The following is a 24,325-nucleotide window of genomic DNA, read 5'->3' on the forward strand; positions in this document are numbered from 1 at the left end:
AATCCTAACCACAGCACCACCTGCTTGGAGTTTGCATGTTCTCCCTGTGTCTGTGTGGGTTTCCTTCCACACTCCAAAGCAGGAGCGGACTGACAACTCATGCGGCCCCCGGGCAATGGGGGATCATGGGGCCTCGCCCACTCTCAAACCACACCCAAAAAAGCCTATGAAAGGTACCAAGGGCAACTCATGGGGCCCTTTACTGACCCTGGGCCCTCGGGCAGTACCCGAGTTCCCAGATGGTTAGTCCGCCCCTGCTCCAAAGACATGCTGGTAGGTTAGTTGTCTCCTGTCTAAATTGGCCCTAGTATGTGTATGTATGAATGTGAGTTAGGGACCTTAGATCCTTCAGCACCATAAATGAAGATCCATACCTGGGTACGGTCCTGAACTGGAGGAAGAGTCCACAGGAGCCAGAGAATTGCACCTTCAGTCCTCTGATAGTAAAAGCAATGAAAAAAAACACCGAAAAAAAAAAATCTGAAAGCAGATTGTACAATATGGGTGCATTTATGTTTTTTTTTGTTTTTTTTGCGAAAGGTGGAATTAGCCTTTCAATATTTTAAATCTGTTGCGTCCTTTAATAAGTGAGTTGCAGTCCTGAAGGTCCTTGTTCAGGCAATTCTTGTTATGGAGTGACAGCACTGTGTTCCTCCCTCCCAATTGTTCTCCTGCTTGGTCCCCCTGTCACATGTCCTTCCAATGGAGGTGACCAGGGACTGTCCTGACACACATCGCCCAGGGAAGGTCCACCATTGTTCCAATCATGAAAATCAGAGAGAAGACTCGGCTGATGGAGTGCATGTAGACAGGGCAAGGCTGCACAGAGGCCATGGGATATCAGCAGCACGGAGGTGCAACAAAGCCTGAAGAAATAGGTGAAAACACAATTTTATTTTTTAAAAATGGCGAATGTTTATGATAGACGGTGCTTAGCAAACTGAACGTCATCTAGTCAAACTTTAATGTCGAACTAAAGGCAACATTTTTTTTTTCATTTTGGATAGGGTAAAAGAGGGCTATAACCCCTGGAAGTATTTTTTTTTTGCCATCTGTGTCCCATTGTCTCCCATCCTCTGGAACTCTCTACCCCAATTTATCAGATTATCCCCTTCTCTGCTCACTTTTGAAAACCTATCTCTTCAGGGAAGCCTACCCTGCCCTCAGCTAATAATGGAATCTTCTATTCCTACCAGTCCATCCCCCACAGTTATTACCTTTTGTACCATTAGCCCCTCCCTCTTAGATTGTAAGCTCCCAGGATCAGGCCCTCCTAACCCTCTTGTATTGATCTGTATTGTTGCTGTATTGTCTCCCGTTATATTGTAAAGCGCTGAGCAAACTGTTGGCACGATATAAATCCTGTATAATAATAATAATATAATTGGGATATTTCTCTTCACTAGCTGTGCCGTAGCCAAAGCAGAAAGTCGGGAAACCCCTGCAAAGTGAGGAAATCTTAGGGTGTCACCAATGTCACCTGAACTAGTGTCTATTAGTCCTGGTTCACAATGAATGCAACTCTGAAATCGCTCTACTTGACTTGCAGTAGCGCGATTTCAAAGCAGCAGATCGGTGCAAATTTGTACCTCCGACTCTACGGCGACTTAGTTTAACAGAAGTCAATGCAAGTCACAATGAAATCGGAAAAAAATAGTGCAACAGTTATCTTTGAAATTGCGCTCCTTCAAATTGCACTGATTAAGACCGTGCCATAGAAATACATTCGATGAGACTTCAGGTGCGATTTGTAAATCGCATGTCGCACGTGGAGTCGCACTGATGTGAAACAGGGCTTCGTGTCTGTTGATTAGTTAGGATTTTCATTTACTTTCACTTTCTATAATAATGGGATCAATAATATTATTATTATTCGTATACAGGATTTATATATTATTATTATTATACAGGATTTATATATTATTATTATTATTATTATACAGGATTTATATATTATTATTATTATACAGGATTTATATATTATTATTATTATTATACAGGATTTATATATTATTATTATTATACAGGATTTATATTATATTATTATTATTATACAGGATTTATGGCGCCAACAGTTCGCTCAGCACTTTACAATATAACGGGAGACAATACAGCAACAATACAGTTCAATACAAGAGGGATAGGAGGGCCCTGATCCTGGGAGCTTACATAGGGCAAATAAAGAGGGTAGACATCCCTAGTGGGGGCATAGACAGCAGTTACAATCTGACAAGCGTTCTAATGCCTCTCCGCTCTATCCAAATTCAAAAATAAAAGATTTGCTTTTAGCTATACTTTAAAATATACACTAAATTCCCAAAAGTATTGGCCCCGCCCTCCCAATCATGTGATTCAGGTGTTCCAATCCCCTCCATGGACACAGGTGTATACAATCATCCCCTAGGCATGCAGACTGCTTCTACAAACATTGGTGAAAGAATGGGTCGCTCTCAGGAGCTCAGTGACTCCAAGCGTGGTCCCGTGATAGGTGGCCACCTGGGCAATAAGTCCATCCGGGACATTTCCTGGCTACTAAATATTCCACGCTCAACTGTTAGTGGGATTATAACAAAGTGGAAGCAACTGGGAACAACAGCAACTCAGCCACCAAGTGGTAGGCCACGTCACATGACAGGGCGGGGTCAGCGCATGCTGAAGCACACAGTGCGCAGAAGTCACCAACTTTCTGCAGAGTCAGTAGCTAAAGACCTCCAAACTTGGTGTGGCCTTCAGATGAGCCCAACAACAGTGCGTAGAGAGCTTCATGGAATGGGTTTCCATGGCCGAGCAGCTGCATCCAAGCCTTCCATCACCAAGTGCAATGCAAAGCGTCAGATGCCGTGGTGTAAAGCACGCTACCACTGGACTCTAGAGCAGAGGAGACGTGTTCTCTGGAGTGACCAATCACACTTCTCTGTCTGGCAATCCGATGGACGGATCCAGGAGAATGGTACTTGCCTGACTGCATTCTGCTAAGTGTAAAGTTTGGTGGAGGGGGGATTATGGTGTGGGGTTGTTTTTCAGGGGTTGGGCTTGGCCCCCTAGTTCCTGTGAAAGGAACTTTTAAGGCGTCAACATACCAAGACATTTTGGACAGTTTCCTGCTCCCAACTTTGTAGGAAGAGTTTGGGGATGGCCCCTTCCTGTTCCAACATGACTGCGCACCAGTGCACAAAGCAAGGTCCATAAAGACATGGAGGAGCCAGTTTGGGGTGGAGGAACTTGACTGGCCTGCACAGAGTCCTGACCTCAACCCCATAGAACACCTTTGGGATGAATTAGAGCGGAGACTGCGAGCCAGGCCTCCTCCCCCGACATCAGTGTCTGACCTAACAAATGTGCTTCTGGAAGAATGGTCCAACCTTCCCATAGACACCCTCCTAAACCTTGTGGACGGCCTTCCCAGAAGAGGGGAAGCTGTTATAGCTGCAAAGGGCGGGGCCAACTCAATATTGAACCCTATGGACTAAGACTGGGGGCCATTAAAGGTCATGTGTGTGGAAAGGGTGGGGCCAACTCAATATTGAACCCTACGGACTAAGACTGGGGGGCCATTAAAGGTCATGTGCGTGGAAAAAAAAAATTGTTCAGTTTATATTTTTTAAAGAGCTCATTTTAAAGACTCACTTTTTCAAAGTAACTTCACTTGTCTTGGACTTTTTTGTACTGATTATTGACTTTCTTCTTCTTCTTGGTTTAGCTGATAAGAGAAGTTCAGCAGACCACAATTTTAAAAAGAATTATATAAAATATTATGGACAGGCGAAGGATAACACATACAACCCAAGTCTGTAAAATGAATTAAATATTGGCAAAAGGTCTATTTATCAACAACTTCCCCAAAAATCCACTAATTTTTCAAATCTATTCCTACATAAATAAAATCAATACTGGGTCAGCAAAATTGATAAATACAAAGATTTTACAAATCTTTTTTTGTGTTTGTCAGAATGTTCTTTTTCTGCCTAGTTCATGATAATGAATGAGCAAAATTGGCTGATTTCACTTTTCCAAAAGTTTAGCAAAATGTATAATATTTAAATAAAAAATTACCAATTTGGCAAAATGCACTGGATTCTAGAAGAAGATATAATTTAAGTTGTTTAAGCCGATAACTAAATGTCAGAATGTGCTTCAAATGGTTTGAATTGTTTTTTTAATTAATTAATTAATTTATTTTTAAGCATTAGAGGAAAAAAAGTACAAACTAGAAACTTAAAATAAATAAATAAAAAAGACAATACCAAACAGCACAAGAGATATTTTTTTATCTTGTTTTGTTTTCCTGTCCTTATTTTTTGGTATGGTTATTTGATGTTTTAAAATATTTATAATGTTTTAAAGCGAAGTTCCACTTACCTGTCAAAAAAATAAAAGTCAGCAGCTACAAAAACTGTAGCTGCTGACTTTTAAAAAACAACCACTTACTTGTCCCTCAGTCCCCCGCAGCCCATTTCACAGGCCGTCCTGTATTCCAGGAGGCCAGCATCTTCAGTGTGGGCACCCGGCTGTGACAGCTTGCGGCTTCACAGCCGGGTACCTACTGCGCATGTGCGAGGAGTGCTGCGCTTCATGAATGGTCCGGTAGTCTTCTGGGACCTGTCACTTGTCCCAAAAGACTAGAGGAAGGGAGGGAGGGAAGGACACCTTCTGTTTTCAAACGCCTAGGCCGGGTGTTGGCAACCCGCGGCTCCAGAGCCGCATGCGGCTCTTTTTCACCTTGGCTGCGGCTCCGGAGCACACTGCCCACCAGGTGACAGGCAATAGGGCAGCAATGGGCAAACTACGGCCCAGCGGACCTTTTAATCCGGCCCGCGGAGCTAGGCTCCCGCTAGGCTCCTCTCACAGTCCGCCCTGAAGACCGGTGTAGCATGAAAATCTGTCTCCTATGAGGATCTGTCCCCCTTGACGTATCTGCGCATGTGCCGGAGATCGCCGATCGGCTGCTAATGCCTGAAACTGGCACATGCGCAGATACGTCGAGGGGGACAGATCCTCATAGGAGACAGATTTTCATGCTACACTGGAACGGCGCGGGAACACGGCGAGAGGAACGCGCGGAGCAAAGGTAAGTGAATTGACACAGGGGGGACTTGGGGACTTAATATGGGGGATGAATTACTATAGGGGGGATGAATTACTAAAGGGGGGATGAATTACTATGGGGGATTAATTACTATGGGGGATTAATTACTATATGGGGGATTAATTACTATGGGGGATGAATTACTATATGGGGGATGAATTACTATATGGGGGATGAATTACTATGGGGGATGAATTACTATAGGGGGGATGAATTACTATAGGGGGGATGAATTACTATATGGGGGATGAATTACTATGGGGCATGAATTACTATATGGGGGATGAATTACTATATGGGGGATGAATTACTATATGGGGGATGAATTACTATGGGGGATGAATTACTATATGGGGGATGAATTACTGTAGGGGGGATGAATTACTATATGGGGGATGAATTACTATATGGGGGATGAATTACTATGGGGGATTAATTACTATATGGGGGATTAATTACTATGGGGGATGAATTACTATATGGGGGATGAATTACTATATGGGGGATGAATTACTATATGGGGGATGAATTACTATGGGGGATGAATTACTATATGGGGGATGAATTACTGTAGGAGGGATGAATTACTATATGGGGGATGAATTACTATGGGGGATGAATTACTATATGGGGGATGAATTACTATATGGGGGATGTATTTTCAGTTTTAAAAATGTGGCTCTCAAAATAAATTTCAATCGTGGTTTTGGCGAGATTTGGCTCAGTTGAAAAAAAAGGTTGACCACCACTTGATTGTGATTCTGACGATACACTGTGGCCCTGATTAACCCTTTGCTTACTGGGCCCTTAAACCCCCTTCATGACCAGAGCGCTTTTTGCAATATATGCAGTGTCGGATTTGTTTTAAATGTTGCAATGGTTTTGCGGCTCCCAGTCTTTTTTTCCCTCTCGGAAACGGGTCCAAGTGGCTCTTTATGTCTTAAAGGTTGCAGACCCCTGGCCTAGGCGATCGGACTGGAAATGGGAGTGGGTACCTGTCAAATTCGGGTACCCGCTCCCCCCACCCATCCCCAAAGGTGCCAATCCTTAATGGGGAGCGGGGGAGTAGTCCTTAAAGCGGAACTTCCCCTTTTGGGTGGAGCTCCGCTTTAATTAAAAAAAAGGAAAAAAATTTGACTCCATATGTTTACATTTTTCTAATTCCCATTTCCACGTCTTTTTTCCCCATTGTCTAAAAAATTTAAATGAAAAAGAAATAACAAAAAAATGCACAAAATAATAGTAAAAAAGGCAAATAACATTAAAAAAAAAGTTTAAAAATGTTGTGTTATGTATATGTGTTTTGTATCATGGATACAAAATGAAATAAAAACAAAAATATTTGTTGTAAATCTGTTACCTAAACAAGCAAACTTTTGTTTTATATAAGATGGGGCTTTAATGATTTTATCTTGCCTCAGGAATAAAGGTTCCAAAAAAAAAAAAAAAACCGACAACAATCAAGTTTGATTTGCAGCCTTTTGACGTTGATGGTTGTACGTAGAATTGAACGCTCGCTATACTTGGGCACTTCTATCTCTGATAGACGTACAGCTGATTACTGTAGGCATGCTCACCTTACTGAGACTTTCCACAATTAACATCTTTGTTTGGTTTTTGTTCATGCGCTCCAGAACTTTTTCAACTGTTGCTTGTGCATGTTCCATAGTATGGCGGGCAATGATGAGGTCAACCATATCCTCCACAGATTTATCTTTAATATGTCTTGTCTGGATTTTGCTTCCAGGAAAAGGTGCCTCTATTGAACAAAGCTTCTTTCTAAATTCATGTATGCCGTCCTCTCCCAGTGTTTTCAGGTGTGTTGCCAGGATGTTGCTGGTTTCCTTTTCCATGCCGAGGTTGGGCAGAGATTTTTCTGACGGTGGATGTTCTGGAATAGACACATACTGTAGATGTAAGAAAATGAACATATACAGCACACGGAAGGGTCGGTCCAACCAAAATTAATATTCGAATGTGGTAAATGCTGGTGGATTGAACCCCCTCTGTCTCCAGTGCCCCATATTGAATTCTAAGGACACCCCTGTGTGGATTCCCAGTTCTACTGCTAGAGGAGTCTTACTCATCTTGTTGCATTCACTATAATTATTATTTATTTTATTTATTTCAGGTACTTCTATATCGCCGTCAATGTATGCAGCACTTTACATATATATTGTACATTCACATCAGTCCCTAACCCTCAAGGGGCGTACAATCTAAGGTCCCTAACTCACATTCATACATACACATACTAGGGACAATGTAGACAGGAGCCAATTCACCTCCCAGCAAGTCTTTGGAGTGTGAGAGGAAACTGGAGTACCCGGAGGAAACCCACACAGGCACAGGGAGAACATGCAAACTCCATGCAGGTGGTGCCGTGGTTGGGATTCGAACCAGCGACCCGAGTACTGCCAGGCGAAGGTGCTAACCACTTAGCCACTGTTCTGCCCATTATAATACAGGAATTATAGCAGGGCCCTCCAATTTCTTCGGTATTGAACTGTATTGCATTGTAGCTGTACTGTCCTCCTTATATTGTAAAACGCTGCGTAAACTGTTGGCGCTATATAAATCCTGTATAATAATAACATAGCGCCGACAGTTTGCACAGCGCTTTACAACATGATGGCGGACAGTACAGTCACAATACAATTCAATACAGGAGAATCAGAGGGCCTGGCTTGATGAGTTTACAATCTAGGAGGGAGGGTCATGTGATACAAAAGGTAATAGCTGTGGGGGGATGAGCTGATGGAGAAAAAACTGGTTGTTAGTTGGGGGCAGAATAGGCATATTTTCAGGGATCATGTAAAAGCAAACAGAGTAGGAAATACAGCTAGGTCCATGTATATTTGGACACAGGCACAATTTTAGATTTTTTCAGGTATTTATCAAAACATATTCCAGCTCTAGTTCTATGATGGATATGGGGTGAAAGTGCGCGCACTCAGGTGTAATTTGAGGGTATGTACATCCAAACTGGAGGAAAGGTTTAGGAATTACAGCTCTTAAGAGTAGCCACCCCCCCCCCTTTTTCAAGGGACCAAAAGTAATTGGACAATTGAATCAAAAGCTGTTTCATGGCCAGGTGTGGGCTACTCCATTATTTCTTCATCAATGAAGCAGGTAGAAGGTCTGGAGTTGATTCTAAGTGTGATATTTGCATTTGGAATCTATTGCTGTGAACCGACATCATACGTACAATGCTGCTGTCCATGCAAGTGAAACCAGCCATTGTAAGGCTTCAAAAACTAAACAAATCCATCAGAGAGATCGCAGCAACATTAGGAGTGGCCAAATCAACAGTTTGGTACATTCTAAAGGAAAGAAGAACGCACTTGGTGAGCTCAGCAACATAAAAAGGCATGGACATCCATGGAAGACAACAGTGGTGGATGATCACAGGATCCTCTCTATGGTAAAGAAAAACCCATTCACAACCTCCAGACAAGTGAAGGATACTCTCCAGGAGGTAGGTGTATCATTGTCAAAGTCTACAATCAAGAGAAGACTTCACGAGAGCAAATACAGAGGGACCACCACAAGGTGCAAACCATTCATAAGCCTGAAGAATAGAAAAGCCAGATTACACTTTGCCAAAAAAGAAAATCTAAAAAAGCCAGACCAGTTCTGGAAAAGCAAGTCAATTGTTGCTTTCAGGGGGATTGCTGTTCTTCCTTTGCTTTATTGCATTGTTCTTCAGAGAACCATTATTTACACTTCTTCTCATTGTGCACCAACAGGGCCCAATCACGCACGCTCTTCTCTGCATTTAAGAGGACATTGGTAGTTTGGGGTAAAGAGTTCCTTTCCTATTCCTGGCTACCTCCCTGCCATCAGGTCCCGAGGGCCCGAAGTGAGCTAGTCTACCTGTTTGATACTTCTCGCTGCTAACTGGGGACAGTGAAGTCACCTCAGGTTGAAGGTGTCAGGTTAGTTTCTGAAAAGCAGGCCTAACTGAGACTCTGTGATAAGTGATGTCTTTTTCTTAATTTAACTAGTTGCCGACCGCAGATAGCTGAATGACGGCTGCACTGCGGCCGGCCAGTTCTGGGTGGACGTCATATGACGTCCCCCCAGAACGCGCTCTCCTGCGCGCCCCAGGGGGCGCGCACCCGGCGATCTCCGTGATCGCTGTGTCCTACGGACACAGCTGATCACGTGATGTGGTAAAAGGCCAATCATACCAGCCTTTTACCACGTGATCAGCGGTGTCCAATGACATGCTGATCAGAGGGAAATGCAAGTGCCGGTTCTCGGCTGCACTTTCCTCACGCTGTCAGATCGTGAGGAAAGTACTGCAGAGAACCGGCAGTTGTCAGAGCGGGGATTGGCACCGATCATCAGGGCACTGATGATCAGTGCCCTGATGATCGGTGCCCAGCAGTGCGCCCACTAGCTCCGCCCACCTGTGCCCAGCAGTGCACCCACCTGTGCCACTTTGCAGTGTCACACACCTGTGCCCAGAAGTGCCACCTACCTGTGCCCACCCACCTGTGCCCACCCACCAGTGCTGCCCACCAGTAACACCCACCAGTGCAGCCCAGCAGTGCTGCCAGTCAGTGCCCAGCGGTTGTGCCAGTCAGTGCCGCCAGTCAGTGCCCAGCGGTTGTGCCAGTCAGTGCCCAGCAGTGATGCCAGTCAGTGCCGTCTATCAGTACCCATCATCAGTGTCACCTATCAGTGCTGCATATTAGTACTGCCTATCCGTGACACCTCATTAGTGCTGTCTATCAGTGCCGCCTCTCCGTGCCACCTCATTAGTACTGCCTATCAGTGCCCTTTAGTGCTGCCTATCAGTGCCGCCTATCAGTGCTGCCTCATCAACGCACATCAGTGAAGGAGAAAAATTACCTGTTTGAAAAATTTTATAATAGAAACAAAGAAACTTTTTTTTTTCAAATTTTTTGCACTATTTGTATTTATAGCGCAAAAAGTAAAGCGCCCAGTGGCAATTAAATACCACCAAAAGAAAGCTCTATTTGTGAGAAACAAATTATCAAAATTTCATATGGGTACAATGTTGCATGACCGCGCAATTGTCAATCAAAGTGCGGCAGCGCTGAAAGCTGAAAATTGGCCTGGTAAATAAGGGGGTATAAGTGCCTGGTAGGCAAGTGGTTAAGCGGACACAAGTGACAGAAGATTTTGCACATGCCAGTTCTATGTATTCTGTGTAACCAAGTCATATTGAAGATTGCTATAAGCCTCTTGTAACAAAACCGTCCCCAGACTGCAGAATACCGCTTCCCTGTCCGAATACCGACAACAGACACCACAGCCGACCATACAAGACTAGACGACACCAGTCTTGAAGTAAACCAGGAGGTAGACTAATTTATTTTAACACAGATACAAGATATATACACTCAGGGGACAATCTCCCCTCCCTGCATAATGACACATGGCGGGGCAATCTACACTTAGCAACAAGAGACACACAGGTATTCAAACTTCACACCAGCAGACAGTCCCATCAGGAGGGAGGACTGCTGGAGACACCCTCCCACTAAGCTAATACACATAAACACATACATCCCATAACCGTTTGCTCCCAAGCAAGACACACAATAAAACAATGGGAATGCAACCACATAACATCAAACAATCCACAACCGCCCACCCCATCTATCTCCTAGACATGTCTACACAATATTAGGACAGATCACCCTGTACCCCTAACAGGCACAGGGTGACTTACACATAATAGGGATATGGGGAGCTGAGACAGGGGTCTCTCCAAAGTTTGCTGGGTTCCATGGGCCCCCCCACCGAAAGTGACTCCTGTCCCACCTTTTACCGCTTTACTCCAATCAGGGTGCGAGTTTACTTTCTGGTGGTGATTTATTCCAGTTAAGAGTGTACTGTGGTGTTAGCAGGGGTTGAGCTTTCAGAGAGGGGTCCAGAACTACAGGGAGCAGGAAAATAATTCAGCAACTCCTAAGGGGGTAGTGCTTCACACGTCTGTGTATGGCCTGTACAGTTGTGACCAAAATTATTCAACCCCCACTGAAATTGAGTGTTTTGGCCAGTTTGACATTGCTTTTGATCATTCAGTCATCTTGCTTACATTTACATTAAAGAGGCACTTGTAGGTCAGACAAATATAACATAACAGTTATAATGAAATAACCACAAATGTCTTTTCTGTGCTCACAGCATTATCAGTTTTATTCAACCCCCAAGTGACATTCAATCTTAGTACTTAGTACAGCATCCTTTTACAGTTATAACAGCTTTTAAACGTGAAGCATAGCTTGACACAAGTGTCTTGCAGCGATCTACGGGTATCTTCGCCCATTCTTCATGGGCAAAGGCCTCCAGTTCAGTCACATTCTTAGGCTTGCGCACTGCAACTGCTTTCTTTAAGTCCCACCAGAGGTTCTCAATCGGATTTAAGTCTGGTGACTGCGATGGCCACTCCAAAATGTTCCAGCCTTTCCTCTGCAACCATGCTCTAGTGGACTTGGAGGTATGCTTGGGATCATTGTCCTGTTGAAAGGTCCAACGTCTCCCAAGCCTCAGGTGTGTGACGGACTGCATCACGTTTCCATCCAATATCTCCTGGTACTGAAGAGAATTCATGGTACCTTGCACACGCTGAAGCTTCCCTGTACATGCAGAAGCAAAACAGCCCCAAAGCATGATTGACCCTCCACCATGCTTCACAGTAGGCAAGGTGTTCTTTTCATCATAGGCCTTGTTCTTCCTCCTCCAAACATAGCGTTGATCCATGGGCCCAAACAGTTCTAATTTTGTTTCATCAGTCCACAGAACACTATCCCACAACTTTTGTGGTTTGTCCACATGGCTTTTGGCATACTGCAGTCGACTCTTCTTATTCTTTGGAGACAGCAAGGGGGTACGCCTGGGAGTTCTGGCACGGAGGCCTTCATTACGCAGTGTGCGTCTTATTGTCTGGGCTGAAACTTCTGTACCCACATCTGACAAATCTTTTCTCAGTTCCTCAGCAGTCACACGGGGACTTCTCTCCACTCTACGCTTCAGGTAGCGCACAGCAGTCGAAGTCAGCATCTTCTTTCTGCCACGACCAGGTAGCGTTTCAACAGTGCCCTTTGCCTTGAATTTGCGAATGATGCTTCCTAAGGTGTCTCTTGGTATGTTTAACATCTTTGCAATCTTCTTATAGCCATTGCCCTTCCTGTGAAGAGAAATCACCTCTTCTCTTGTCTTCCTGGACCATTCTCTTGCCTTCACCATGTTTGTAACCACACCAGTAAATGTCTAGAAGGAGCTGAGTATCACAGTCATTTTAAAGCTGCCTAATTGGTGCTTATTATGCTTGATTGCTGCTCGGTGACATCCACAGGTGTTTTCAATACCTGATGGAAAGCACCTGTATGAACCTCTGTTCTTCAGAGTGGTAGTCTTTAAGGGGTTGAATAATTGTGGCAATGAAGAAACCACATAAGAACCATTTACTACTGTATTACATAAACAATTGATGTCATTTTAGTTGCATTTGGGTAGTTACAACGTCCTTGTAGGATTTGATTCTGAATACAATTCCAAATGTACACTATAGTCCCTAAACCCCTTTACAGCATTGGGGGTTGAATAATTTTGGTCACAACTGTATGTGTGGATTTGGAGAAACAAGAAAGATGTGGTGAAAACAAACATGGGATTGAGGTGGACATGTACCTGATTGTTGGAAAGATGAGGAGGAGTTGTAGGAGGGTCTGAGGAAAGAGAAAATTCCAGTTCCAGATAGACTAAGCAGCATTGGAGCAGTGTGTGTTCCTGCCTGGATAAGTATTTATTGCACTTACAGTATTTACAGTATTTAGAGAGCAAACATGGAACCAATCTGTCACTGCAGCTGGGCAGGGTATTTGAAGGAGAGCATTGGCAGTTAACATTCAATTGAGATTGGGGAGCCATCTCAGGGAGCCATCTCAGGTATGGCATCCCTGTGGTAATGTGAAGATTCATTTGGTATCTGCATTTGTAATGGTAATCTCCCTAAAGCGGTGTCGTGTAGCTTGGACCCCAAGGATGCAGATACTAGCTGGTTTGTTATAAGATGACCTTCAAAGACCTTGATCCCATGCCCCATTTAATTTATGTGTATTGCTTATATTGCTTGGCTTTGCATTTCGTAAATTGGTTGCTGTGACCATTCCATGGTTGTCCCGGGTAAGCCCACGACTTATACAATATTCTTGTCATGCGCTCAACACTTCCGTAGTAGTGGGCTGCTTGTGCACTGCATTTTCATGCCTGAGTGCCACTTGATTTCAGCAAGCCCATGACAATGTCCTCAGGGTGTTCTGTGTGTACCTAGAAGAATACTTAGCATGCTCCGCCTGTCCTTTTGCAAAGTGCCTTTTGTGATTACCATGTCCCTGGTATAGTGGTCCTTAAGCTGGCCATAGACGGTTTTAATCTCGACCAATCCCTGCTGAACCGGCCGAGATTCAAATCATGTATGGGAAGGCTGAAGGTACCCAAGTTGATCAATCGATCAACTTGGGTACAACCAACCTGCCAGATTTTACATGCAATTACTGCTAGCGGCTGTTATAGCCGCTAGCAATAATCACTGTGTTCTCCCAATGGGGGCGGCACCCCCGCCAGGAATACACAATGGCTCCGAGGGAGGAATTCCCCTCTCAACTCTGAATTTCTTTGCTGCAGCCCATGGAGGAAAGAAATTCGCTCCATCTATGGCCAGAGGTTCACCTCTGTGACCAAGCCCCGGTGTGTAGGGCAAAACATGTCAGAGGGCCTGGCTGGAGCAGCACTGGCTGAGGCCACACTCATCCACATTCATGCACTGGGTCGGTGAGCGGTGCTTCTTCTTTTTTCTGATGATGCTTCTACACCCCTGAATGGTGAATAGGTGCCTATTGCCTTCACTGCAACCAGCGGGGAGATCTTGACCTCAGCTTACAGAGGCACTGCAAGTTATACCTAGATCATTATACTGTTTTATATCAATAAGTTACCTTGTTTGGGTAGGTGATATACTGGTCTAGGTTTTTCATTTTTAATTGAAGTTGCTTCTTTGTGGTTTGAGGGTCCCGGCACAGCATCTTCTTCTTGGTCTGTCTTTATCTTTTTTGCTGGAGGTTCAGAGCATGGTGCATCACCAGAGGCTGGCACCAAAGTTATGGAAGCAATCTTGAATACTTGTTCCTTATCTTGCTTAACATGTATGACTTTTGATTTAGAAGCTTTGGCTAAAAAAGGGACAAAAATATTTTCTTTGGCTAGTTAGTTTTCTGCAATACCAAGCTTCAAAATTTGCTGTATATCAGAGTTCTAGTGGGAAAGTCCTGATCCTGGAGAAAGCTATGACCTTTTCTAACCAGAGTATATTTTTGTTTAGCACTTTTGCTTTTCACATTCTCTTGTCCTCACCACTTTGTTTTTCTCTCATCAATTTATTATATAAATGCATAGCCCCAATGTGTATTTACAGTACATGAAAAAACATATTTTTGGGGGGCCATTGGACAACATTGGCAATTGTTAGATTCCTGGTGCCCAAACCCACCAGTGCTCAGATATGGCCAATTGTGCTCCAGTTTCTTCTACGTATACTGAACCTGACACTGTTGGCACTCCTGTATAAATATAAATCAAATGGCCAGCTTTTTAGTTCAGGCAGATTGACAGATTGGGGTTTATTTACTAAAGCTGGAGAGTGCGAAGTCAGACTCCCTTCTGCATAGAAACCAATCAGCTTCCAGGTTTCATTGCCAAAGCTTCATTGAACAAGCTGAGGTTAGAAGCTGATTGGTTTCTATGCAGAAGGGAGTCTGATTTTGTACTCTTCAGCTTTAGTAAATAAACCCCATTATGACTTGCTTATGTATAGGCGAATCCTGCAAACACACAGTTTGCACATTTGCTTACCCCATTGTCCTACCCAACCAACTTGTGTCATAGCCAATCACACTGCTCCCAGGAATCTCTTCCCCTATCAGGCTTCCAATCTCTCTCCTTTGTAACTGTCCCTCAGTCAACCGGCTCCCCTCCTGCTTGTATGCCCCATCAGACCTCTCGGCTGCCAGCCGCCTCTCCTTATCCGAAGTACACAACAGCCTCTGGGGATTTCTGATATGAAAGGATTTGTTTATCTTTAGACCCAATCATAATGTACGAATTTTCATTTTAACAGAAGTAATCAATTGCCATATGAAAGCATCTCAGATATTACTGCTGAATTGCAAAGGTCATCAGTGAACTGCCCCTGGAAAGACACCTCGCCCCCATGTTGATGAGAACAAAGGCCTCATCCCCACATCCCCAGTCCAGTGGATGTGGGGGTCTGCAGGAATTATTATCAGGATCTGAAAGCCCCCTTTAGAATAAGGTAGCCCTAGATATTTAGCTCCCCCTACATGAATGGGTAAGGGATACATAGTACCCATTGTTACTCATTCAGAAAATAAGTTATGTAGTAAATAAACAAACCATAAATTTAAAAAAAATATATAACATCCTATTATGTAAATCCAACTTCAATCACTTCATCCAGCGATGTAGATTCAATGCAAATCACAATGAACTACACCCAGCCGACACTATCACTGACGGGGGAGCTGTCATTTGCAATAGGAGTATCGGCGTGACAGAGTCATCATCTCAGAGGGTCAAAGGGACATCATTCATCATGACTAATGATAGATCTACTTCACTGGAGGAACTGATTGATGTTGAATTACATTGGGGAACATATTTAACTATTTATTTATGTTTTTATACCAGCTTTTTCTAAGGTGCGTGTTTAATGGTGAGAGCCATTAACCACAAATGGAACTTGGAACAGTGATGAACCTTCCCAGGAGTGGCCAGCCTACCAAAATTACCAAAAGAGCACAAAGATAACTCACCCAGGAGGTCATAAAAAACCCACAATAACATCTAAAGAACTGCAGGTTTCACTTGCCTCAGGTAAGGTCAGTGTTCAAGATTCAACAATAAGAAAGAGGTTGGAAAGAAACGGCCTCCATGGGAGAGTTCCAAGGCCAAAGCCACTGCTGACCAAAAAGAACACAGACTTATCTCACATTTGCCAAAAACATCTTGATTATCCCCAAGACTTTTGGACAAATATTCTGTGGACTGATGAGACAAAAGTTTAACTTTTTGGAAGGTGTGTGTCCCGTTACATCTGGCATTTCATAAAAAGAACATCATACCAACAGTCAAATATGGTGATGGTAGTGTGATGGTCTGGATCAGCCTTTCTCAACCAGGGTGCCTTTGGGTTTCTTCAGGGGTGCCTTGGCAAAATGTCTAAAAATTGCCCAAAACTTGTATACCAGCCAGCGGGTGGAACAAGCCGGCCTTTTAGTTACACAAAGCCACAGGTATTTATTATGCACTATTATGACCTTCTAGCCGCCGGCGTCCTGACAACCAATGACATCATCAGTTGATAAGGAGGATGTCAGTTCCCTGCATAGCATCCTAGTTTGATCCTCCCCCGCCCCTCTCCATCAGTGCTGGGGTCACATTAGCTCAGTGATGGAGAAAAACTGAGGGAGAAGAGAAACAGTGGAATACTAGTCAGTACCAGTGTGCAAAAGTGTATTTGCTTTGGAAGAATAAATCCCCTCTAACGTTGGGTATCCTACATGTGTGGATGTTGCTGCATAACATAAAACTATTAGAATAGTTTTTTCACATTTTAGAATGGAGTGCCTCAAGACTGTCCATCATTTTAAAGGGTGCCTTGGGACTGTCTATAATTTTAAAGGGTGCCTCGGGACCGTCTATAATTTTGAAGGGTGCCTCGGGACCGTCTATAATTTTGAAGGGTGCCTCGGGACCGTCTATAATTTTATAGGGTGCCTCGGGACCGTCTATAATTTTAAAGGGTGCCTCGGGACCGTCTATAATTTTAAAGGGTGCCTCGGGACCGTCTATAATTTTAAAGGGTGCCTCGGGACCGTCTATAATTTTAAAGGGTGCCTCGGGACCGTCTATAATTTTAAAGGGTGCCTCGGGACCGTCTATAATTTTATAGGGTGCCTCGGGACCGTCTATAATTTTGAAGGGTGCCTCGGGACCGTCTATAATTTTATAGGGTGCCTCGGGACCGTCTATAATTTTGAAGGGTGCCTCGGGACCGTCTATAATTTTGAAGGGTGCCTCGGGACCGTCTATAATTTTGAAGGGTGCCTCGGGACCGTCTATAATTTTATAGGGTGCCTCGGGACCGTCTATAATTTTATAGGGTGCCTCGGGACTGTCTATAATTTTGAAGGGTGCCTTGGGACTGTCTGTAATTTTGAACGGTGCCTCAGGACCGTCTATAATTTTAGATGGTACCTTAACTGAGAAAAGGTTGAGAAACACTGGTCTGGATGAACAGGACCTGAAGGACTTGCTGTAACTGATGGAACCATGAATTCTGCGCTCTACCAGAAAATCCTGAAGGGGAATGTCCGGCCATCAGTTCCTGACCTCAAGCTCACGCGCACTTGGGTTACGCATCAGGGGGTTTAGGGGGAAATTACATTTTCACATAGGTCCAGCCAGGTTTGGACAGCTTTTTTTTCACTTAATGATTTCATTTATTATGTAAGAACTGCATTTTGTATTTGCTTGGGTTATTTTTGTGTAAAATTAAAATTTGTTTGATGATCTGAATCATGTAAATGTGACAAATATGCAAAAAAACACTACAACGACTGCTCATCACACTGTGTAATGCCAAAATACAGATCAAGCCATCATTGGTCACCGGTTTTATCTTACCCTTAGCTTTTTCAGTTTCCATGTTCTTGCTGCATTGGACAGCTAAAGAGATAAATGCAATATGTAACCTTTTAAAGCACAGAATAAAATGTATATATATTTATTGTATATACGAGAGAGAGGAGAGAGAGAGAGAGAGAGAGGAAAGGAGAGAGGGAGTGGGGAGAGAGAGGAGAGAGAGAGTCGGGAGAGGAGGGTGAGAGAGAGGAGAAGAGAGGAGGGAGAGAAGAGAGAGAGAGGAGAGAAGAAAGAGAGAGGACAATATAACTCTATGAAGAAGGGAGTTCTCCATGAAGCATAGGACTGGGAAGCATGGGACTGAAAAGACCGCCATTAGGAGGTGAAGGTGGACTTGTACAATGGGTGATATAATCCAAATTGCTTTAATGATTTACTATTACTACGACTACAAGAGCACTAAAAGCTGGAGAGTCCAAAATCAGATTCCCTTCTGCATAGAAACCAATCAGCTTCCAGGTTTTATTGCCAAAGCTTCATTGAACAAGCTGAGGTTAGAAGCTGATTGGTTTCTATGCAGAATACTCATATCTTACCAGTTCTCTCTTACCCTCAGTTTCTTCAGTTGCCACGGTGTTGGTGGATTGGAAAGCTAAAGAGATAAATGCAATATGTAACCTTTTATAGCACAGAAGAAAATAATATATATTTATAAATTATAGCAAGAGTGTAAAATATAAAATAATTCTCTAAAGGAGTGAGTTCCCCATGAAGCATAGAACCGAGAAGCATAGGACCGTAGAGACGGCATTACTTAGGACAGCTTTTCTCAACCAGGGTGCCCAGTCACCCTGGGGTGTCTTGAGGTTTCTTCAGGGGTGCCTTGGCAAAATGTCTCGAAATTGCCCAAAACTATACAAACCAGTGAGTGGATCAAGCCTGCCTTTTAGTTACACAAAGCCACAGGTCTTTATTGTGCACCATTATGACCTTCTAGACAACCAATGACATCATCAGTTGATAAGGAGGATATCAGCTGCCTGCACAGCATCCACGTTTGACCCTCCCCCGTCCCTCTCCATCAGTGCTGGGGTCACATTAGCTTAGTGAGGGAGATGGGAAACAATGGAATACTAGTCAGTACCAGTGTGCAAAAGTGTATTTGCTTTGGAAGAATAAATCACCTCCAATGTTGGGTATCCTACGTGCGTGGATGTTGCTGTGTTATATAAAACTATTAGAATAGTTTTTCACATTTTAGAATAGTGCGCCGTTTTAAAATTATGGACAGTCTAGAGGCACCATTTTTTAGAATGGGGTGCCTCAAGACTCCATAATTTTGAAGGGTGCCTCGAGACTGTGCATAATTTTACAGCGTGCCTTGACTTGACAAAAGGTGGAGAAACACTGACTTCGGGAGTGACGGTTGAGTTCCACACTGGATGATGTCATGCAAATTGCCTTAAAGTGGAATTCTTGGATATCACTAACTAAGCCTAAATCTAGTGCCACCCCCTCCTAACACCTAACAAACCTGTTGAAGAAAGATGCATATATAACGACTCACTGTCAGCTGCCTTAGACCACAACCTCATTACGTTCTCCGTGTTCCCGTCCTATAACGCCTCCTCCCCCAAACGTCAAACCATCACCAGCCGTAACCTCCGCAACCTGAACCCGGCCCATCTCCACCCGGAAGCTGACAGTCTGTACGACAGTATCCTTCCACTGTCATGCCCTGACCTGGCCACTACTGCGTACAACGACTCACTGTCAGCCGCCCTAGAGTCCTTAGCACCCCTAACCACACGTAGCATTAGACCCCGACCGCTTCAACCCTAGCAGAACAACCACACTAAAAATCTTACACGACGCAGTCATGCGCTGGAGCGATTATGGCGCAAAACCAGATCGCCTCAAGCGTTCTCCCTCTACAAATCCGCCTTCCTCACCTACACCTCCTCCCTCCATGCCGCCAAACAAGCCTACTTCGTAACCCTCATCAACACCCTCTCCACCTCTCCTCGCTGGCTCTTCTCCACTTTCAACTCCCTACTCTCTCTCCCACCCCCTCCCAGCACCTCACTCATCGCCCACGAGATTGCCAATCACTTCCAAAATAAGATCGACGCAATCCATAAGGACATCGCCAATGCTCAACCTACCTCCCCACCTAGCCTCCCTCCCACCATAACCCCACCAACTCTCCCCTCCTCTGACCTTGCAACCACCCTACCCCCCACCACACCTAACGTCCCGCACACTATAACCTCCCCAACACTCCACTCCTTCAGCCTTGCTACCACTGAGGAGGTCACTAAGGTCTTCTCAGAAGCCCGCCTCACCACTTGACCCTGTCCCCACACGACTCCTCCTCCATCCTACACTCCCTCATCCACATCTTCAATCTCTCCCTCTCTACTGGTGCATTCCCCTCCCCCCTAAAGCACGCGCACATCACCCCCATACTGAAAAAACCCTCCCTGGACCCCACCAACCTGAAAAACCTTAGACCCATCTCCCTGCTGCCATTTACTTCCAAGCTCCTTGAGCGCTTAGTCTACAATCGCCTAAGCTCCCACCTCACTGACAACAACCTCCTCGATCCCCTACAATCTGGCTTCCGTCGCCTACACTCCACCGAAACTGCCTTACTCAAAATCACTAATGACCTGCTAACCACCAAAGCTAATGACCACTACTCAGTCCTCTTACTCCTCGACCTTTCCGCTGCCTTCGACACAGTTGACCATGCCCTCCTCCTTACTAAACTACACTCCCTCGGCATCAGAGACTCCGCTTTCTCCTGGCTCTCCTCCTATCTATCCCAACGCTCCTTCAGCGTTACCTATAACGCTACCACCTCCCACTCTCTCCCCCTCTCTGTTGGGGTCCCCCAAGGCTCTGTCCTCGGACCCCTTCTCTTCTCCATCTACACCTCCCACCTTGGCAAACTGATACACTCCCACGGCTTCAACTATCACCTCTACGCCGATGACACTCAAATCTATCTCTCTACCCCTCGCCTCACCCCTTCAATCTCCGCCCGTATCACCCACCTACTAAGCGACATATCAGACTAAATGTCGCTCCATTTACTCAAATTGAACCTTTCCAAAACCGAGCTCCTGATTTTCCCCCCAGCCCGCGCCCCCCCCCCACTCTCTTCATCACGACCAACAACGCTACCATCATTCCCACCCCTCAAGCCAAAGTCCTAGGTGTCACTCTAGACTCAAACCTGTCCTTCCAACCCCATGTCCAATCATTGGCAAACTCATGCAGGCTCTACCTCCGCAACATCTCCAAAATACATTCGTTCCTAACCCCAGACACTACTAAACAACTCGTTCACTCCCTTATTATCTCACATCTGGACTACTGCAACTCCCTCCTCACCGGCCTACCTCATCGCAGACTATCCCCGCTTCAGTCTATCCTGAACTCAGCAGCCAGACTCATCCACCTTACCAACCGCTCCGCATCTGCCACCCCCCTCTGTCGTTCCCTCCACTGGCTCCCGATTGCCCAACGCATTAAATTCAAACTACTAACACAGACATACAAAGCCATTCATAACACTGCCCCAAACTACCTCACCGACCTGATACCCAAATACCACCCAACCCGTAATCTTCGTTCCTCACAAGACCTCCTACTTTCTAGCTCCCTGGTCTCCACCTCCCACGCCCGACTTCAGGACTTCTCCAGGACTTCCCCCATCCTCTGGAACTCACTACCCTAATCCATCAGACTGTCACCTTCCCTCCTTACCTTTAGGCGCACCCTGAAAACCCATCTCTTCAGGGAAGAGTACCCCACCCTCACCTAACAACCGATCTCCTCCACTCCTCCCACCATTCCATCCCCCACAGTCACTTCCTCCTGTACCACTATCCCCTCCCTCTTAGATTGTAAGCTCGAGAGAGCAGGGCCCTTGAACCCCTCGTGTATTGTATTGTTACTGTATTGTCTCATGTTCTGTCCCCCACTATAATGTACAGCGCTGAGCATACCTTTTAGCGCTATATAAATACTGTAGTATAATAATAATAAAGTATTTACCTATTTTCAGCCCTCTCCAGTCACGTGGTGGACTCCGATCTGTCTGCTAGCTGTGGCTGTAGGGGAGAGGATGGAGCACCAACAACGGATGGTCCATAGTAAGCCTATGGGTGATGTCACCGATCAGGCATTCCAGCCATTGCCAGAGCGCTCTATCTTCTCCCTTTGTAGCCAGGGCTGGCTCACACGGGAGATCACATGACTGTACCGGAGCAGCCCGAAAAAAAAAGGTAAGTATAAGCATCCTTCTTCTACAGATTAGTTAGTATAGGTCAGTGGTGGGCAACCTTTTTTTTCAACTGAGCCAAATCTCACCAAAACCACGATTGAAATTTATTTTGAGAGCCACATTTTTAAAACTGAAAATACATCCCCCATAGTAATTCATCCCCCATTGTAATTCATCCCCCATATAGTAATTCATCCCCCATATAGTAATTCATCCCCCATAGTAATTCATCCCCCATATAGTAATTCATCCCCCATATAGTAATTCATCCCCCATAGTAATTCATCCCCCATAGTAATTCATCCCCCATATAGTAATTCATCCCCCATATAGTAATTCATCCCCCATAGTAATTCATTCCCCCCTATAGTAATTCATCCCCCATAGTAATTAATCCCCCATATAGTAATTCATCCCCCATATAGTAATTCATCCCCCATAGTAATTCATCCCCCATATAGTAATTCATCCCCCATATAGTAATTCATCCCCCATAGTAATTCATCCCCCATATAGTAATTCATCCCCCATAGTAATTCATCCCCCATATAGTAATTCATCCCCCATATAGTAATTCATCCCCCCTATAGTAATTCATCCCCCATAGTAATTCATCCCCCATATAGTAATTCATCCCCATATAGTAATTCATCCCCCATATAGTAATTCATCCACCATATAGTAATTCATCCACCATATAGTAATTCATCCCCCACATAGTAATTCATCCCCCACATAGTAATTCATCCCCCATAGTAATTCATCCCCCATATAGTAATTCATCCCCCATATAATAATTCATCCCCCATATAGTAATTCATCCCCCCTATAGTAATTCATCCCCCATATAATAATTCATCCCCCATATAGTAATTCATCCCCCCTATAGTAATTCATCCCCCATATAGTAATTCATCCCCCCTATAGTAATTCATCCCCCCTATTGTGTCAATTCACTTACCTTTGCTCCGCGCATTCCTCTCGCCATGTTCCCGCGCCGTTCCGGTCTTCAGGGCGGACTGTGAGAGGAGAGGAGTTTGTCGCGCTGCCCCGCCTACATCCTGGCTGCCCCGCCTACATCCTGACAGCCAATGTTTGCCACGCTCCGCGGGCCGGATTAAAAGGTCCACCGGGCCGTAGTTTGCCCATTGCTGGGCTAGCTGCAGAGTCCTGACCTTTGGGGCGGCCGCCCGAGAGGAGGGAGGGGAGCGGGCGCCCGGCACACAGAAGAGCCACATTAAAATGTGTAAAGAGCCGCATGTGGCTCGCGAGCCGCGGCTTGCCGACCACTGGTATAGGTCATAGAAGGGCAGCGGGAGCCGTTTTACGATTAGTGATATCTCAGAATTCTATTTTACTAATATAATGATCTACTATTCCTACTACCACTATGACTACTACGGCTAATAACACGGTAATTCTACAATACAGCTCAAGTCATTATTAGTTTCCAATTCTTACTTACCCTCATTTATTTGAGATTCCATGATCTTGCTGGTTTTGTTAGCTAAAAAGATAAATAAAATATGAAAACTTTCACAGCAAAGAAGGGAAATAGATATTTATATACTATAGAGAGACAGAGAGAGAGAGGAAAGTAAAATATAACCCAATGGAAGTGAGTCTTCCATGAAGTATATGAGGTGTAGACACAAGATATGCATATACACTCAACGGCCACTTTGCTACTGCTGGGTTGGACCCTCTTTTGCCTTCAGAACTGCCTCAATTCTTCATGGCACACATTCCTCAGAGATTTTGGTCCATATTGACATGATAGCAGAGTTGCTGCAGTCGGCTGCACATCCATGGCCCATTGATACAAGGCAGGATGGATCCATACTTTCATGTTGCATTCAAAATCCAGACTCATCAGACCAGGCAACGTTTTTTCCGATCTATTGTCAAATTTTGGTGAGCCTGTGCGAATTGTAGCCTCCATTACCTGTTCTTAGCTGATAGGAGTGGTCTTCTGCTGCTGTAGCCCATCTACTTGAAAGTTAAATGTATTGTGCGTTCAGAGATTATATTTTGCATACCTTGGTTGTAATGAGTGGTTATTTGGGTTACTGTTGCCTTTCTATCATATAGAACCAGTCTGCTCATTCTCCTATGACCTCTAACATCTACAAGGCATTTTCTTCCACACAACTGCCGATCACTGGATATTTTCTCTTTTTTGGACCATTCTCTGTAAACCCTAGAGATGGTTGTGCGGGAAAATCCCAGTAGATCAGCAGTTT

The 24,325-nt window shown here is 44.6% G+C and overlaps 1 protein-coding gene across 2 annotated transcripts; it reads right to left on the minus strand.

The window, feature by feature from the left end:
• Window positions 1-491: 491 nt before the first annotated feature.
• LOC149438954 (uncharacterized) lies at window positions 492-23,679 on the minus strand. 2 transcript variants are annotated; one of them, XM_089659644.1, is made up of 7 exons: window positions 23,548-23,657; window positions 18,399-18,440; window positions 17,831-17,872; window positions 14,065-14,298; window positions 6,664-6,977; window positions 3,628-3,700; window positions 492-866 (listed from the first exon to the last, which is right to left on the minus strand). In XM_089659644.1, the coding sequence occupies exons 1-6, from the start codon at window positions 23,567-23,569 to the stop codon at window positions 3,671-3,673; spliced, it is 684 nt and encodes a 227-aa protein (XP_089515770.1). In that variant the 5' UTR covers window positions 23,570-23,657; the 3' UTR covers window positions 492-866; window positions 3,628-3,670. The 2 variants fall into 2 exon arrangements, with proteins under 2 accessions (XP_089515770.1, XP_089515769.1); XM_089659643.1 differs by lacking the exon at window positions 3,628-3,700 and having other exon boundaries at window positions 23,548-23,679.
• Window positions 23,680-24,325: the final 646 nt, after the last annotated feature.

This window comes from Staurois parvus, unplaced genomic scaffold, assembly GCF_062004578.1.
Source record: "Staurois parvus isolate SC_StPar_1 unplaced genomic scaffold, SC_StPar_1.0 ptg001180l, whole genome shotgun sequence".
Classification (NCBI taxonomy): Eukaryota; Metazoa; Chordata; class Amphibia; order Anura; family Ranidae; genus Staurois; species Staurois parvus.

What these genes read in the sequence shown, in the direction of transcription:
- LOC149438954 (XM_089659643.1), bottom strand. Translation starts at nt 23,569, where the DNA reads ATGGAATCTCAAATAAATGAGG. An exon ending in GGAATCTCAAATAAATGAGG is followed by an intron (nt 18,441 to 23,547) that starts GTAAGTAAGAAT and finishes TTATCTCTTTAG; the next exon opens with CTTTCCAATCCACCAACACC. An exon ending in ATATCACCTACCCAAACAAG is followed by an intron (nt 6,978 to 14,064) that starts GTAACTTATTGA and finishes TGTCTATTCCAG; the next exon opens with AACATCCACCGTCAGAAAAA.